The sequence below is a fragment of a genome, unplaced genomic scaffold (assembly GCF_019419815.1).
Source record: "Pyrus x bretschneideri cultivar Hongxiangsu unplaced genomic scaffold, Pyrus_bretschneideri_v1 Contig7, whole genome shotgun sequence".
NCBI classification, from domain to species: domain Eukaryota; kingdom Viridiplantae; phylum Streptophyta; class Magnoliopsida; order Rosales; family Rosaceae; genus Pyrus; species Pyrus x bretschneideri.
The window spans coordinates 6,831,659-6,850,293 of record NW_025999809.1 but is presented as its reverse complement, the minus strand read 5'-3'; the positions used below and the strand labels follow the sequence as shown (position 1 = coordinate 6,850,293).

Below are 18,635 nucleotides of genomic sequence, written 5' to 3'. Positions count from 1 at the left end.
GAACATGATCGAAGAGTGTGTTGTAATCAGTCCGCCTCCCGTTCTACTCCATAGTTTTGTAATACAGATATTAAACTTGTTTGTACTTCATGAAAACCTTAAATTCTGTCAAATGTTCATGTTGAGAATTAAATAAAAGAACTGCAAATTATTCACTAAAATTTTCTGCTGCGATACTTTACGAGCCTTTTGTTCTCATTCTTTTTTATGACCTCAAAATATTTTCCATTTATTTATAGAACGAAACAACACCTACCCCCATGTCAAAAAGCCGAACTGAAATGGTTTGAGAGTCTGGCCTTACTAGTTGTTCTATGAGGGTCATATTGTGAGGGGTATGTCTATGAATGTTTCTGTGTATATTTTTACTTGTTGAATACTTTTTCTTTATTTGAACCATATTCTAACATATTAGCGGAGAAGAAGATTCGAGCTTGGGTGCATAGCGTAGAGTGCATTGCTCTAGCCTCTAGCCAACTTGGCTACGCCCAAGTCTGCATACTTATACAATACTTCAACTTTGTACCATCAGCTGTTCATTCTTGAGGAGAATTGGATATCCAGCATGAAGGTTGAAAACATGCACAAACATACAATTAGTTTCTGTTTCTGAAGGAAACAACATTTCCAAATGAATTTGGATTGATGGATGTCAACAAAAGGAGAACAGACACTCTCTTCCCTTCCCTCCTCTCTCTCTCTCTCTCTCTCTAAAAAACTTTGTAACAGTTAGCAAACAATTTTACCGTATTTTGAAGTTACCAGTTCTCAAAAAAAAGAAAAAGAAATCCCTCCATCCACATCGTGCCATAATTTGTTGAAAATTAGACAATACCCTACAATGTTGCATGAAAAAGAGTCAGGATAGCATATGGATGAGAATATAATACACATAAGCAGACAAAGATCGCACTGGTAGGCAGCTGGCACCCCCTCTCCATTTCTCTCCCTGCAATCTTTCATTTCAACCCCCCAAATAGGTTCTTTTATCCCCCTGAAGTCCAATCAAAAGCCCCACAAAACAAATAAGTACTTTGATTCCTATTTTGCAACCTAGCCTTTACTTTCAACATGAAAATCAGAACCCACACTTATAACTCTCAAGACATTGATATTGTATTCTTCTCGTATCAGCATACTTCATGCTCCACATTCAATTGCATTATTTTTCTTTTGGACATGATTTATTTTTAATTTTTTCATCTCACAAAGTAAAAAAATATCAAGCAGCCAATTGAGAAGCTATATAGTTATCTATATCTAGCAGATCTGAAATTATGAACTTCACATGTAAATCTGAGCATATACTTATATGAAATGAGGCCGCCAAAGTGTCAATATATCAAGTCTATTAGTGTCATTATACGTTTTAACTTTCTCACATAACGTCTCAGTTTCATGCAAGTCTTTCTTCCAATTTAGGTTTGACTTATCTTGTAAGGTATGGTTTGGCATGGAAGAGAGAAATCTTTATATCCTTTATCAGAACATCAAAGAAATAAACAAACGAAAAGGACAGAAGGAAAGCTTTAATTTGCAGTTCGCATCGGCACTATACATCTTTGTCAACATTTAAGCATGAAAAAGAAAGAATTAAACTATATATCATTACACACCTGATGCTGGGTTGCTCCGGTTGCCGATTCCGGCCACGATTGAAAATCTGCAGCCAGCTTCTCTGCACAAACAGGAATCATTAGGCAGTAGTGTACTAAAACAACAAATTGATGTACCTGTATAATTCTTCGTTGCATTTTAATGCATGATATGTTTCTAGACTGTATATTCCTCCAAGTTGAGGGGAATGAAGCCTGGTCCGAGATCATTCAGATGATAACGATCTTCAAGTTTTATCGAAAGATCTCGAACCAGACAACATTCCCCACAACTGTTCTTAAGAGAGAGAGAGAGAGAGAGAGAGAGAGGAGAGGAGAGGAGAGGAGAGGAGATGAGAGGAGAGGAGAGAGATGGCATACAGAGAGAGAGAGAGAGAGAGATTTCATATGGCCATGCATTATATTTTCATGGGGTCCTTATATACGTAAGGATGAAAACAAGATTCTTTCCCCATGTCACATGACGCATGGAGTCCACCTTCTACACTAATACTGCTAAACTAGCTTTCAATTTCACACATAGCTGGCCAAAGGTTCTTTGTGGATATCAAATTGTAATAATAAACATCCAAAGTAAAAGGAAATTGTCAGGATTTTCTTTCTCTTTCCTCAAGAAAATATATTAGTTAATAGTTTTAAAGTCAACTTAAATAGCTTCTTTAGGCACTTAAAAATAGATTAAGGAACAAGCTACCCTCTACTTTCAAAAGCCTTCTACCCTAAACCTTTGCAAAGGCCAATGTATAATTGTATATGGTCCAGACTTTGTAGTTGCTTTTTAACAATCAACTTATGTAAAACTTGCAACAATGCCTAAAATAGCGAAATATGCACAAATAAAACCAGTACAAACACCACGATTTAGTACTCTTATTGTCTGTTAAATTGATGTCCCTCAAGTTCTATATATTGTGATTAAAAGTTTGTAACTGGGTCTACTGAGATTGATTAATAATTGATGAAGTGATTAATAGTTTTGAGGAGGGTGCGTTGCTTTCATGCAAGGATCTTGACCTTGGTGTTGATTGCAGCTCACAAGCAAAGGATATGTCTTTTGCTTGCCACTTGGGTAAAGGGACGGTGACGGAAGGTGGAGAACCTTCAGTTATCAATGATGGCATGCATATATGATTTATGCCAAGCTTAAATCCCAAGCTTAACACAGATCGGTATGTTAAAGCTATTTACAGACAACCAACCAACAAATTTTAAAGCAGAAAGGAAAAAGGGACAAAAGAAAAGTGGAATATAAAGCGCATTATGCATAATGCACTCCCTAATTTTATTTTATTTTTGTCTTGACTTGATGATCATAAGTTTAAGATCTCCCATCCATGCTTCAATTTCATATATATTTTTGGTCTATTTTGTCACAAGTTAGAGATATTAAAAAATCTTTTGTCAGTCAGTTGCATATATAATATCAAGAAGGAAATTTTGTGGCAGCGTTTTTAACCAATTTAGAATATAATTATTCTTAACTCGGAGTCTAGTTTTAAAATTTTCCTAATTTTGTATCTTTGAAAATAATTTCCTGTATGGAATCTTGATATCCCTCAAAGAGTTTTATTTGTAATCGCAAAAACAGTTTTAATTTCATATTTGAGTCAAACTTAGCCCACACATCTATGTACAATGGAAAAGAGAGGAATGTGTACACAAATTATTAAGATAATTTTTGCTTGACTACAAACTAATAAAGTCCTTAGTAGATATTTTGGAATCAAAATCAACTTTCCAATTAGGCCTTACATGATTTTTTAAGTACTCTATGATTGATCAGGACGAGCGCTCTAGTCCCTAGACGACTTTTTTCAACAACTCATATTTCAACAGTTACAAATAAGAAAAGTTAAGTTTATTTCTTTTACCGACCGACTTGTTTAGCGCAAACACTAAGCAAGTAACTTTAGAGTATAATAAACATAGAGCGCTGATTGTAATAACCGTGATATTATCGCGTAACAGAAAGATAGAAATAAAAAATCACAATCAAGTTTAATACCAATAGCTAATGGAATCATTACCTCTATACTATATGCGTATTTGAAAGATTTATGACAAGTCAAAGTCCCTTTTCCTGAGTAGGCATTCTGTTCCCACATTTCGAGCATGTTCTCTTCAAAAAGTGGTGCCAACTTTCATCTTGGTATTTGAAAACCTAAACACAATCTCACACAAAGTAGGCATTTTTTCCATTTTCATTTTGTTGCAGAATTTCTTGGAGTTGGACATAAAATACATGAATTAATCTGCATGAGATTTAAGGCTTTATGTTGAAATTTTCTTTACTTATTTTAATTAAATTTTTAAAAGCTATCTTACAGTTTAAAAGAGATTTTTTTATTGAACTTTCTGTAAGTATTTTTATTCAATTTGGAATTTTCTATAAGCTTTAATGGTCTATGTCAAAGAGAAAGAACACAAAAAGATGAAGTGAGGAAAATATTTTAGATTTAAAAAACCGTCTTACCATTTATTGAATCTTATAAGTAATTTTTATTGATTTTTAAGCTATTTAACCAAAAAAAATTTGTCTGACTTTTTTAACTTCGTTATATGGAGGATAATGCCTGAGTTTGGTATAATACACATACTGGAAAATAAATAAACCAACTTACTAGGGTTTTTTTGAATCTTAAAGGTTGTAGGGTTTGGTGTTGTCATTTAGGGTTTAATTAGAGTTAACCACTCATGGTTTAGAGTTGTCATTCTAACCAAAGCTTATGATTTAGGGTTTAGAACTCGTGTCTCGAGCTAACTTCAAAATAATTTGTAACAAGAACAACATTATTGCTAGCCTATTGTGAAGCTTAACCCACAACATGAACAACACTATCGCTAAATCAGAAGCTCATAGAACTAATTGATTACGAATGTTTAATTAACTGATTATGTTGCTAATTAACGATCGAAATATGTGACTGAAGCATCAACTGGACGTCGACCATCCGAAAATAAAAAGCCTACGGGAAGATCCTGTGTCTAATGAAAGCCTATGAACACGCAAAGATACAAATCAAGACACTACTAAAAGAGAGAAGCCTATATCTTCTTTGCACAGTATCAGCTTGGGTATTGGCGACTATATGGGGGCAGCACAAGTTGTTCGGAAGTGTCCGGTCTGATTACAGCGGCTGCAATGCACAACTCGTTTCGCTCGACTACCATCTTCTGTGCGAATTCGTCTTTTCCTTGGTCGTCCAGGTGGTCGAAGCGACTTTGGCGGGTTAATAACCATCCAAATATCCGGGTTACCTTCATTTGGGAAACCAGCCATCTCCTTCCACAGCGTTCTATCTGGAATTGGATGAATTGTCTCTGAGTAGGCTTTCCGATAATTTGCCACTGTGAAGCAACTCTCTGTGAACCGATAGACATGTTGCCTGCAAGACTCGAGGGCTGCTGCAGCATGAGAACATGGCAGCCCGCATAGCTGCCATCCACGGCATGAACAACAACGGGTACGAATATCCACCGTGACTGATCCTTCATGGGTTCTAACTTCAAATTCGGCTTCATTTGCACGAATCACATTGTAAGTACGAGCAAGTGCAACTGCATCTAAAACACACTTTTCGGCAGAAGGAACAAGTATGCCCGTCCATTGCATGCTCATTTCACGACGCTCGTTGAACCAAGTCATCAGATGCCGTCTGATACACTCCATCATCTGAATTATTGGAAGCCCAGATGCTTCTACTATCCAAGAATTTATAGATTCAACCATATTAGCAGTCAACTGCCCAAACCTTGTCCCCTCAAAATATGCTGTTGCCCACAGGCGAGGAGAAATTTGTTTAATCCAATGGGCTGCTTCCTGTGATATAGCTTCAATCTCAATAAGTTTTTGTTCAAACCCAATGCCAGTAAGAGCATAAGCAGCCTCCCAGAGAAGGTTAACAAGCAGAGGATTATTAAATTCCTTCCGTAAACTGTCACTTAAATAGCGCATACAAAACCCATGAAAAGCAGTCGGGAAGTTTAGTTCCACCCCATCAACAATACCCTTCTGTCTATCAGACAAAATGGTAAGCCTAGGCATGTACTCTGCATAATTTTCAAGCAGGACACGCAGCTCAGAGAGAAACCACATCCAATTTTCATCATTCTCTTCGTCAACCACCCCAAACGCTAATGGAAACAGAGCTCCATCTCCATCAAACCCAGTAGCAAAAAGCAAAGTCCCAAGATACTTACTTTTCAGATGAGTCCTATCGAGCCCAAGAAGAGGTCGACAGGCATTCAGAAACCCGTATATAGATGCATGTAATGAAACAAATAGGCGTTGGAAGGAACTATCATCAGGACTCCCATAAACCTGTGCAATACTTCCAGGATTGGTTCTTCTGATCTGGTCACAGTATTGAGGAAGGAGTCGATAATCTTCTTCAAAGGATCCACGAACAGCTGCCATGAGGCGTTCCTTTCCCCTCCATGCCTGCTTATACGATAATGCAATGCCATGAACTCGGTGAATCTCTTCTAGTATCTCTTTTGGCTTGTAATTAGGATTTTCCCTCAAACGTTGTTCCACAGAATCTGCAACCCACTGGACTGAGGCTTGTTGATGACCAAGATGGGTAATTCCACCACAGGTGTGTTCCTCGTGGATGGTCCTTATTGTGAAAGTAGGGACACCAGGCAGCTTTGCAGCATGAATTCGCCAAGCGCATCCTTCTGTTGCGCACTTGGCAGTGAAACGAGTTTTGTCAGACTTGACAGTCTGCATCTCAAAGCGAAGGGCAATAGCAGCATCTCTCAGTGCCCTTCGACAGCTATGAACATCAGGAAACTCTTGCCCAACAGCCAGCTGGTGATTAGTTGTCATAGCATGAGATCGATACTGAAGGACAGGAGGAGTATCTAAAAGCTGGGATTGCTGCAAACTCATGTCTGAGTCAGGCACAATACCCATCTCCTGATTTTGATCCATTGCTAAATCCAAATTTTCGTGAAGATCATGGCCCTCCACCGATGACAATGCATGATTATCTGATAAACCCAACTCATGAGTCGCCACAGTAAGAGCAAGGTCATTATCATTTTCATCGACATCAACATTCTCCTGATCAGCTTCAACCCCAATATCTTGCTCCAACTCCAAACCTTCTTCTTCAAGATTTTGTATGCGCCTATGTTGAAGGGCTATCTCATGTTCATTTGTGTGATCAAAAGCCAATCCATGATCATGGGGATGTCTAAAACCCTGCTTATCATCATGGCTACCATGCCCTAATTCCAAATCCTGATCAGGGGCATGCCTCAATGCAAGGCCATGACTTTGACCCGGAACCAGATTGTGATTCAGCCCCCGTCCCGGATGTGAATTCTGCCTCAATGGCAGATCACCATTCTGCCCAAGAACCAAACTATGGTCCGCCATTACAGGTCCAAAAACCAACCCCCACCAATACAATCAAACACAGAACTTAAAACAGAAAATTTCTGCCCAATTTGCGTTTCTGAGTAGACCTGTGTCACAAAGAATGCCATTTGGATCAAATTTATGTTCTTTTTACCATGGACCCCGAAAGAACGGACACACAGTCCAATCTAGAGCACCATTTCATTACGAAATATAATTTTTTGATGTAAACTCATTCGGGAATCAGTAAAATTACAGTAAGTGCAGATTGAGATCAGCACACAGTATCCGCTGGTGCAGGAATTCCTAACGAATAAGCTAAAAAAGGCTTTAAACTGAAGTATGAAACTTACCATGCTACGTTATACTCTAATTAGGCTGCTTAAAACTCACAAATCCTAAAGCTTCTGATATTTTCTCAGCAACCAAACAGATAATTTACAGAAACAAAGCTGAAGTGCGTCGGAACTTACAAAATCAAAGTCCGCCCAGAAGCTCATGCAGAAGTTACAAACTGAACCTGCAAAAATCACAACAACAAAATTAATCAAAATTTAAAAAATATCAATCAACAAACTTCAGAGATGGACGAGAAATCAGTAGAGATTGCATCTAATACAGTTAAATAAAAGAAAATATATAAATAATTGTTTCTAAGAAAACCATGAAAAGGAAGAGCAGAGAGAGAGAGAGAGAGAGAGAGAGAAGTGTTTGAGTTTGGCGGGTGGGGGAGAGAGAAACCTGAGAGGGAAGAAGGGTAGAGAAGGGGAAGGCACAGAAATTTTGCAGGGGCAAACCGAGGGCAGCGACTGGACTTCGGCAAATTCTAGGGTTAGCCAATTTGGAGGGTATTTATGTCATCCTGTTTTCCTTTCGCGTCCAACTTTTTGGTATTCCGATATTGCCCCCACTTCTCTTTTCATTTATCTTTTGAGAAATGTAGGGTTTTCCTGTTTTGGATTTTGTAGAATTTAACAATTAATTAATTAATTAGAAGAATAAGTAGATATGAAGAGGTAAGTGATAATTTGGTCATTAGAGTTCACTAAACCTTTATAATTTGGTCTACTACAGAGTTCACGTAAATCTTACTATTATAGAAAAATAAATGTAATATTACAAAATTTACGTAAAACTTACTATTATAAAAGAAATGTGATAATTTGGTTTGTTAGAAAATTCACGTAAAATCTACTACTATAAAGGAACGTGATAATTTAGTTGATTACAAAGTTCGCATAAATTCTACTGCTATTAAACAATGTGATAATTTTATCTATTACAAAGTTCACGTAAATCTTTTTACTATAAAAAATGTTAGAATTTTTTTTGTAACATTACTATAAAATCTTCGCTTTCTTTTAAAGAAATAACATAAAAACAAACGTGATAACTTGGTCCATTATAAAATTCGCGTAAACTTTACTATTATAGAATGTGATAATTCAGTCTATTAAAAAGTTTATGTAAACGCTACTACTATAAAAGAATGTCTTAATTAAATTTATTACAAATTGTAGGTGAACCTACAACTACAAAAATGCGATAACATTCAATCACAAAATCCACATAAATCTTAGTGCCATATTACAATATTCAGACTAAAACATCTTCACTTTATTTAAAAGAAAGAGAGATGATAAACACATACCTTTTTAGCTTTTCACACTTTTATGTTTAATCATGTCTTCTATTTCATTTGATTTATTCAATCCAACGATCATGAATAGAGAGAAGTGATAAACTAAAAGTGTTTTTGAAAAACATTCTCTCAAAAGAAAAAAATACCATATAAAAATAAATATTAAAATATCAAGAAAAAAAAGTGTTTTTATTAGTTTTTATTTTGTGTGGGGGCCTTCATCTTCACCCACATAAGATAGAGAGAGAGGTTCAGAAATAATTGAGTTGGGGTGGGACCGTGGGAGGGCATAAAAGTAAAAGAGGTGATGGAGGAGTGGTATGGGCGTTGTTTGGTGGAAGATGAGGGCTACGACCAATAGGGGCAGTTACAAATTAGGAGAGAGTCGGGGGCACTTGTGTAGTTCTCTCTTCTTCTCCTCGGCTTTTTTGGTAATTTACCTTTTTTCCACATAAAAAACCTATCAAATCCCTTTTTTTAAATTTTTACCATACTCGATGAGTCAATGTTTATCATCACGTACACTATTAATAATATTTTTTGAAGAATAAAATTAGAGAGATTAAAATTTTAAATTAAATTTACAAATTAAATATAAAAAAAATATTATTTTTGAAAGTTTAGTCAATTGATCAATATAAATATGTGTTCAACTCATTTCATTTGAGACATGAACGACAATTCTAATTCGAGTTAAAAAAGTCTAGCAGAGTGCCTTGTCCAACTAACCAAACTTTCATCTGTCTTGTTCAATTGGTCATGCTAAATCCTATATAGTATGTGTTTGTGGTCGTAGGCTTATAGCATTGCCACTTAAAAACCAAGGGGAGTGCTAAAGTTATTTATGAAGAGTGATTTTCACAATCATCTTTTACGTTATGCACCCATCTCCTCAATTATGTCTTTTCATTCTACTGAATCGTTAGAACAAAAGAGGGGAAGTACACCAAGTATACAAGGGAGTGCAAAAATCACTTTTTGTAATTAATTTGGTCTGATTTTTCTCGTTTAAAAAGGACATGCATGAAAAGACATGGTGAAGAAGTGGTATGAATAAAGAAGAGCAAAAGTGACAATCAATCTCTAGAATTGCCTTCCAACTGCCAAAAAATTTTGCAATTTCAGAAAAACCATAACATGTAAGATTCACTTTTTCTTTGTTTACACCACATACCAGGCTGAAAAGCACCAATAAGATGCCTCATCAATAACAATTGGGAAATGAAATCGCCACACCCTTTTTTCCCTTCTGCATACTCGTGTTTATCTTGTCTCCTGATTCCCTTTTGATTCATTCAATCCACGGGCCAGAAACACACAAGAAAGTGCAAGAGGAGAAAAAGAGCGTGTTAAATTACTTCCCGAACAATATGTTGAAAAGGTGCAAAGAATGAAACATCTTCGCGCAGGAGAGTAAAAAATATGCTTGCAGAAAGCTGGAAAGCAAAGCGATATCATGCCAATTGCCAAAGCATATATTAGAAGAACCAAATCGATACCGTCACCTACAATATTTCACTAAATCCAAGATGAACTTCAAGCTATGCAAGCTTACCGACTCCTGCTCAAAACTGATGTTTTCCCCGAAAGTACTCAATTTCATAGAAGAAGCACCCTCAATATTTCACTAAATCCAAGATGAACTTCAAGCTATGCAAGCTTAACGACTCCTGCTCAAAACTGATGTTTTCCCCGAAAGTACTCAATTTCATAGAAGAAGAACCCCAAGGGTGTAATTAAACCCAGAGAATCACATAACTCCAATTGCTAAAAACCTACCGTTGTTATGATCTATCAAAAAGACACTTTTCTTTCTAACTGTGCAGATTTGAGCTTAGGAAGCAATTCGGATACCACCTTCTGCAAGGATACACAATTTAACCGGTTATCACTTCCATTGATGACCAAATTTGAAAGCGATGTAATTTCCTCGACACCCAAATTTTCATCAATTAACTCAATCCAAAATTTGTCATCCTCCTTGAGATTAGATGCCCTTATAAGTTCTATTACTTTCTCCAAGGTTGCCACATTCCTACCAGCACCACAACCTGTGGCGGTTGCAGCACCTACTGCATTTGCAATTGCTAATGTGTTAACCATCGGCATGTTGTGGATAAAACCATATGCAATCGCAGCCACGAAACTATCTCCACAACCAACAGTATCTACGGCATTAACCGGTTACATTTCAGCATGACAACTAAGGTTCCATTGGTGTATCAGCCAATAAAGAAAGCTGGAATTGAATTCAAACAGGATACAGCAGAATATGAAACTACTTCTATAATGCAGAATTACTTCTGGCCAAAAGATATGATCTACCTAATACTCTTATTTGTAGGAAGGTTCAAGCTACAACAAACATACACAAGCACGAGCACACAGAGCAAACAGACATCTCGAGCGTGTATAACACTTTTGATAGCTTTTTTTTTTGTCCAATGTTGTGCTTAAAACTATTTAACAAATATGATTTTGGCATGAAATGGTGTGCATGATGGCAAACAAGAAGCAAGATGTACAGAATTTGATCCAAAGTTAGATGTAGAACAAAAAAATCTAGCAAGAATTAATAAATATGTACCAGTATGATTTCATAAAACAAGTAAGCTACAAGTTCACGACAATGTCATAAGAAAATGTAAAGTTAGAAAATGATACCTCAAAAGCTGGTGTGAAAGAAATACTTGACCTAGTTATTAGAATTGAACCCCTTGGACCCATTTTGACAATCACCCATTTTGTGTGCACCCCTTGCTTGAGCAGCTCCTGCCCTGCTAATATTGGGTTTTTAATGCTCGTCAATGACTCAGCCTGGAAATCATTAATATCATCACAATGTATTAGACGGTTGCAAGCAGCAAGACAAAAGGAAAACTTTGCACATTATAAGATGGAATAAACTAGAAAAAAGATGAATCATGGTTAACAATACATCAAACCTCATCAGACGTTAGGAGAAGAACGTCACTCATCCTCAACAACAGGTTAAGTGCTTCTCGTTCATCTGTTGTACCAGCAGAAAGGCTTTTTCCACGTGGTCCAGGGTCAAAGAAAATTGCTGTACCAACGTCAACAGCATACTCTACAGCTGCGGCTATTACACCAGGAGAGAGCTCATCAAAGCCATAACCATTGCAGAACAGAATCTTTGACTGTTTAATAGCTGTCTTTACTTGTCCAGATAATTTGCTCATCCAACCGAATGCAGGCTCCTTACTGAAATCAGCTCGGCTGATAAACAAACCAGGTCGATTCAAATTGCCGTTCTTTACAAAGAAGATGGAATTACTAAAAGAAAAGCAAAAAGTGGAAAACATTTACCTGCAAAAACCATGTCTTTGCAATGGATCGACGAGTACCCAGCATAAAAGTGTTTCATACGTTGCACTTGAACTGTCAACATTGGTATTGTTGTCACTCACTCCAACCATGCTAATTCCTTCATCTTGAAGGACATCTAAAAGGAACTGTCCATATACTTCGTTACCCACGTGCCCAATTGCGATGCACTTAAGTCCTAATCTTGCAGCTGCTATGGCCATGTTGCAGTTTCCACCAGCTTCCCAGTATTGCTACCTTTCAAACCATATAATCAAATTCGGAAAACTTATCGGCAGACATGCATATCATATAAGATTAAGTACCTTACACTTTTCTTCATAGAAACTACTACACAATGCAAAACAACATCAACAAAAGGAAAAACTAAAAACTCAAATTACGACGAAACGAAAGTATTAAGAAGCAAAAGCCATAACCATTGTAATGGGTCGAAAGTTGAAAACTTGATCACAAAGCAACCTGAAATTAAAGAATCCCAACAAATAAAATACTCCGAATTGCGCTAGAGAGATGAAATTAGCAGTCTCTGTCACAAATTCAACTCTTTTACTTCACTTCTAAAGCAAAATATCAAATGGGTCCAAATTTTAATTGTAAAGAAAATGCACAGAATTCAAGAAATTAAATTACAGAACGATTTTTTTGGGCATAGTCAGAGGCTGCGAGAGAAGCAAACCTTATCCGGCGGCGAGGCGGACAACCGGTCCATGTAAGATTTGCGGTCGTGGACATCGGGCGGTGGCAATTTGGGCACATTGAGCACGATATCCACGCAGAGATTGCCGAGAGTGGCGACATCTACGTCTTTAACGCCGACGCTCTTCGGCTTCCAATCGTGTAGGGAGCCATTTGGGGCGCTGGCGTTTGGGGAGTGTTTGGAGACGGAGACATCGAGCCCTCTGGCGGTGCGGTTGGAGACGGAATGAGCACGAATGTAAATTGGCGCGAAGATGGGGTGGGATTGGGATTTGGTCAGCCTAGGGCTGGGGGGAAAAATCAGGTGGGAGCGAGAGGAGGATACATGGTGTGGAGGTGGGGGTTTCAGGGTTACGGTGCAGTGATGCATTCAGAGAGAGAGAGAGAGAGATTATGAGTGGATGGGGAAGCGAAGAACTGAGAGATGGTGGAAAAATGGCGGAAACATTGAAAATGATTTGGATGCAGTCAAGTGGGTTTGACTTGTTCTTCTAGCTTTATTTTGGAAAGGGATCCTCCGGATCCTTTTCACCAATCTATTGAAGTTCGGAATCCGGATCGTTGAAATTTAATTTAATGGCTACAGTTATCATAACTTTTAAAAGGGCTCCTTATTTACCGTTAGATCAAATTTCAATAGTCCGGATTCTCAAACTTATTGGATTTGGTGCAAGGAATTCGGATATGATCCCTTTCCTAATAGTAGTGGTTTAGAAAGATATAGGTGCCACTATTAGAGGTCCATGTGGAAGATGCATATTCTTCTACATGTTCCTTTGAATTGAACTCTCCTATTCATCTGAGAAAATGAAACTTATTCCATCATCATGAAAATGATGGGTTGGAGACACTAGTCAAAAACTGGATACCCCTCCTTGCTCTTCATACAGTAGCTCAAAATACAAGCCCGTATATCAAATGTAATAATACAAGTATAGAGATGTTATACTTTTTAGTATCCCTTCTCTTTTATGGCACGCGCTAATATACCAGCTTGAATTCCGAGTACACTGAAATGTTTCTTCCTTCAATGATGTTAAGAGATGGAAAATGCATCAAAACTTGAATTTCCAATAGCTCTGCTCACTACAAGTTTCAGATGATCAGAATATGTTCTAATAAATTATAAGCCGATAGCATAAAGAGTTTTCTGATAATTTGTTTTTTTGTTTCGACTTTATACTGCCGCGGTACTCGTCCGAAGTACTAATAGTACTCTATGACAATGCTGAGGAAAGATTACAAAGGCATGAACAAGGGAATCTGCCATTAGTGCAGAAAGTACAGCAGAGACTCCATTCATTTGCTGAATTGGACAACACAGAATCAGAGGGATATCTGTGGACGGGATTGTTCTTCCTTCGACAGTCTTTCTACAACTTTCCGAGCCACGTCCACATATGCTTTCGGGACGTCAGAATCAGGAGCTGATATTACTATTGGGACGCCATTGTCGGAGCCTTTTCTGATCCCCACTTCTAACGGTATCTGAAACATTAAGCACTTTGATCAAGAAAGATTAATTAACATAGGTGCAACTCATCTCAGCTTATTGGAGTACATAAAAAGAAAATCCAATTATGTGAATTTTGTATAAATATAGGATCCAATGGAGAAAAAACGAAAACAAAAGAGGTCATGAAAGCTCCTTCAAATGGCGTGTGCGCGACACACCACGGTACTCATAAATTATATCGAATACAGGTTCCATTAAACTAACATGAGGTATGTATGTTATGCAGATTGGCATTCATGGTATCTTTGCAAGAACAGAAATCTGGTTTGCAGCAAAACATAATGCCTTCAGCAGAGATTATAGAAAGTGACAAGAGGAGTCTCAATACTATGGAGATCTAAAATTTCTACCCTCCTACTCTAATGAAAATAAATGACTCTGCGTGAAAGAGAAGAGAGATGGAGAGGAAGGAGATAAAAGATAAGAATCGAGACCCAAACTGATGCAACCTAAAAGGAATTTACGGATATTACAGTAAACTATGAAACAGATGAAACTGACTAATCATACCTCGCCAACAAATTCCAAATCCATCTCAGTTGCTGTCTTACGAGATCCTCCTTCCCCGAAAATGAAGGAACATTCGGCACAGTGTGGACACTTAAAATAGCTCATGTTCTCTACAATTCCCAAAATCTACAACAGCAATTCAAATTTAATTATCTTAACAATTATGTCACTGATGATCTCCACAAACTTACAATGCCAATGCAAACATATCCAAAGACAATCTGGGTTCTGAAGAATAATAAAATCATACAGGAACTTCGACTTTAGAGAACATGTTAATTCCTCTACGGGCATCCATTAATGCTACATCTTGAGGCGTTGAAACAATCAATGCACCTACCAACAAACCAGTAATAGTTATGGAAAACCAAATGATGGTTGTGAAACCAAGTTAATGGAAAGGTAAAACTGGAATATTACTCGGATGTTCTGGGGGAGGGGTTCTAGGGGCACTAATCTGCATGTCTTCAGAAACCAGAAAATTTTAATTTTGATATTTACTATCTATAAATATACTAGCATTATGTTTTACATATAAGTTCCTTCTTATATGAAATCTACCAGTTGTGCCTATTGTACAGTTTCATGAATGAAGCTAATCAGTCCTCCAGTTTTAATGATTAGACCAATTTGAACAACCATGCTCATGCTGAAACATTACAGGACATTTAGAGGCTGAAGGTGGGAGAAACGATTGTGGTACTTTGAGAGTTTGCTAAATGCATTTAACATAGATCGAAGATTGCACAAGATTCTGAGGCATGAGATACGAACCTCAGCTATCAAAGAAGATACTGCCCAAACCAAATGCGGGAAATTTGAATGTAAATACAAAGCATTTTGTGGTTATGTTCTTCAACTACCTGATAATTGCAGCCTTTGGGATACAGTTATATGAGCATCACCAGTGCCAGGAGGCATATCTACCACAAGAATATCAAGATTTCCCCAGTCAGCGCCCCTAGTCATTTTTTCAAGAGCGCTAGATACCTGCAAGAATTAAACAAAAAAATCATGAGAAAATATGAATGGAAACAGCACAGTATTCTTAGCACAAGCGATGTTGATGCTATCCGACTTGAATTAGTGATGTTGATGCTATCTTTACCCTGGCCTTTCTAATTTTTTCAAATTTTCTATTACTTTTGGGTGCTTTGTTACTTTCTCTCAATAATAACAAAATTTCTTAAACCCCAGCACAATAATTTCAATCTCATAGCAACCAAATATTTAACAATTAATAAATAAGTGATATATATGTTTATATATGAAGACTTGTCCACACGCACACAAACACAAGAAAAGTACCAGCTTGGTTAAATTTCAATAGGAACCTCACTTCAGTTAACTAATTTGCATTCTTTCATGATTATGAGGACAATTATATCAGTAGTTGGAAATGAAATCTCTTAAAAGGTAATGATGTAGTCTGCATACCAGCACTAACTGTTAGTAGTTAGCGCCAACAATCAAACTATGCAAGGAACATGAAATTAAATAAACAATTAAGCAATAAAACTTATAATATCAAAGTTATACCATGGGACCTCTCCAAACAAGCGGAGCATCCTTATCCACAAGAAGTCCCATTGACATACACTTGACTCCATAGCTCTCGATTGGAATCATTTTTTTATCTGGTAGAAGATAACCATAATGTTAATATTCTCCAGTCTAGCATTATGGAATCAGTAAATAGTAAGGAGAGTATATGTCTGGTGTTTGAACATGTCTGAGTTACTCTAGGTTGCCTTCACAATAGAGATGCTACAAGATGTGAAAGAAGATGCAGAATCATGAAGTCATTATCTAGTGTGTCTGTGTGACGAATGTAAAGGGATACTTGTTTATATTACTTGTCTTCTGCAGAGTCCACAAGTGGACTTGACTATGAAATGACACACAGAAGTTAATACCTTATATCGTGTTTGATCACAAAATTTGAAAACCTAAATTCTCGTATTGCTTCCGAAGGACTGTTTAGCAAAATGAAGAGGTAATATTGCTTAAAATGTGAAGTGCAAAGACTCGTACAGGAATCGAAACACTCAAACTGATTGGAAAGTTTAGTTACCAGTTCATCTCTGTTTAGAACAAATCTTACAATTAACCAAATAAATTCTACATCTCTTAAGTGAAATCTGCAGAAAATTAACTTAACATATACCTTCAGTCACTTCTGGCTTTCTATCAAGCTTCATCATTATAGGAACATTTGGTCCGTATATATCAGCATCAAGCAAGCCAACCTTCATTTGGCACTTGTTAGCAAGTGCAACAGCCAGATTAACTGCAATTCCCACCATTATGCATATGTTGTTTTGAATAAGCAATCAGAAAGTTACCATTTTGAACATCATTAGATTAGATTTCATTTGCAACACTAAAATATTCAAAATGCGAAATCAGTGAGATGGTAAATCCTAAACTTTGATGTCTATTCTACCATCCAAAATTGGAATCGCTTATAACTACCTCACAACTCCAGCACCCAATAAGGTAAAAAATCCATTGTCTTCTTCAACTTTTAATGACAAAATTAACCAAAACAGCTGAAAATAATCAAAGAAGATCAGGAACGTAGTCTTCAGCTCACCACAATCCGAAAACTTACCCTACTGGAGACCACTGTAATCACAAAAAGGATGCCTCTTTACGTAATTTTCGCATAACCCAGAAAGCTAAAATACTCAAAAACTCCACAACGTTCAACCATTTTTAGATATTAACACTTAAACGAAAACCATATTGGTAAAAACTCGAAAAATGTGAAGAAACAATGGTACCTGCAGTGGTGGACTTGCCGACACCGCCTTTACCAGAAGCAACAGCTATGGCATGCTTAACCCCCTCAATCCGAAGGTCCTTCCTCGCCGCGCTATAACCCCTAACACCTACTCCAACCCTCTATGCATACACACACAATGCATTCAATCACACAGCACAATCAGCTCCTTCAAGAAACTTCAAAATAAAATAAAGCAGACGACTTTGGAAATGCCCACAAAGCAGAAGACTTACAGTGAAGGACTTGAGCAGTCCCTTCATCAATTCCAAGCTTCTTCAGCAAATGATAGACTGAGAGTGTGTGTTTTGTGTTTTGAGGGGGTTTTAGAATTTAGAGTTCGAGTCGGTTGTTGGATGATGGAATGATTGAGTCCCACATCGACGGAGGGAAGGGGAGGGCGGAGAGAAAGAAGAGTAGAAAAGGGGAGGGGGAGGGAACGTTGTCCATACTTACCTGGACGGGGTCAATGGGTGATCAAGAAGGCCCATGGCCTGGGTTGGTGACCTCCATTGCACTCAGGAGGGGTGCCCGCCTATGGTCTCCCCAACGTGGGAGAGCCAACGTCATAATTTGTGCCAGTGGGGGCCTGCGTTCGCGCGGCCCCTTCCAATTCTGAGTTTAACTCTTTAGGCTTTGGACTACAAATCAGCTAGACCAATATGGGGCTTTGGGGCCTACGTGTGGTGTTGGGCTTGTGTTTGGTTTTTTCCCAATGAAAAATTTCTCTCAAATGAAGACATTGGTTAGCAACTTCAATCCTTAAATAGCAAAAAGTTGGGTTACATCTAGTCCTAAAAAGTTGGGGGATCCACACCAAATTGAGGGTTCAATGTTGGGGTTTTTCTTTTTTTTTTGGGTTTTTTTAGTTTAGAAATAGGTGAGCCCTATTTTTAATTCCAAAACACGATCTTAAGGATTTTTTTCAATCCTTTAGGATTTTAAGGGTTTATTTTCAACCGTTTGTTTGATTAAGAAAACATATACAAACAATGACTATTTTTTGTGTGATTGATTAGAGAAAAAATGTTGTGCTTTGTGTTTAATTTTCTAGATTGAAAAATTCATTAAACAGTGATGAAATTTAACATTGGTAATTTAGAGACCTAAACCGAAGATATAAGCAAATAACATAACTAAATTGTGATAAGGTA

At 37.3% G+C, this 18,635-nt stretch overlaps 3 protein-coding genes and 1 non-coding gene across 4 annotated transcripts; 1 reads left to right on the top strand and 3 right to left on the bottom strand.

The window, feature by feature from the left end:
- Positions 1 to 4,458: 4,458 nt before the first annotated feature.
- LOC103946016 lies at positions 4,459 to 7,814 on the bottom strand. Its single transcript, XM_048573700.1, has 3 exons — positions 7,726 to 7,814; positions 7,458 to 7,504; positions 4,459 to 7,091 (listed from the first exon to the last, which is right to left on the bottom strand). Exon 3 carries the CDS (start codon positions 7,000 to 7,002, stop codon positions 4,702 to 4,704), a length of 2,301 nt encoding a protein of 766 aa, XP_048429657.1. The 5' UTR covers positions 7,003 to 7,091; positions 7,458 to 7,504; positions 7,726 to 7,814; the 3' UTR covers positions 4,459 to 4,701.
- Positions 7,815 to 11,239: 3,425 nt separating this feature from the next.
- LOC103966309 lies at positions 11,240 to 13,114 on the bottom strand. Its single transcript, XM_009379462.2, has 4 exons — positions 12,651 to 13,114; positions 11,954 to 12,204; positions 11,572 to 11,863; positions 11,240 to 11,443 (listed from the first exon to the last, which is right to left on the bottom strand). The coding sequence occupies exons 1-4, from the start codon at positions 13,038 to 13,040 to the stop codon at positions 11,240 to 11,242; spliced, it is 1,137 nt and encodes a 378-aa protein (XP_009377737.2). The 5' UTR covers positions 13,041 to 13,114.
- Positions 13,115 to 13,714: 600 nt separating this feature from the next.
- LOC103957304 (iron-sulfur protein NUBPL) lies at positions 13,715 to 18,103 on the bottom strand. The gene is made up of 8 exons (XM_009369448.3): positions 17,718 to 18,103; positions 17,483 to 17,603; positions 16,864 to 16,986; positions 16,236 to 16,333; positions 15,560 to 15,686; positions 14,947 to 15,032; positions 14,697 to 14,822; positions 13,715 to 14,158 (listed from the first exon to the last, which is right to left on the bottom strand). The coding sequence occupies exons 1-8, from the start codon at positions 17,742 to 17,744 to the stop codon at positions 13,997 to 13,999; spliced, it is 870 nt and encodes a 289-aa protein (XP_009367723.2). The 5' UTR covers positions 17,745 to 18,103; the 3' UTR covers positions 13,715 to 13,996.
- On the top strand, positions 17,930 to 18,091 carry LOC125472624. The gene has a single exon (XR_007254542.1). It is a non-coding gene; the product is annotated as a U1 spliceosomal RNA (small nuclear RNA).
- Positions 18,104 to 18,635: the final 532 nt, after the last annotated feature.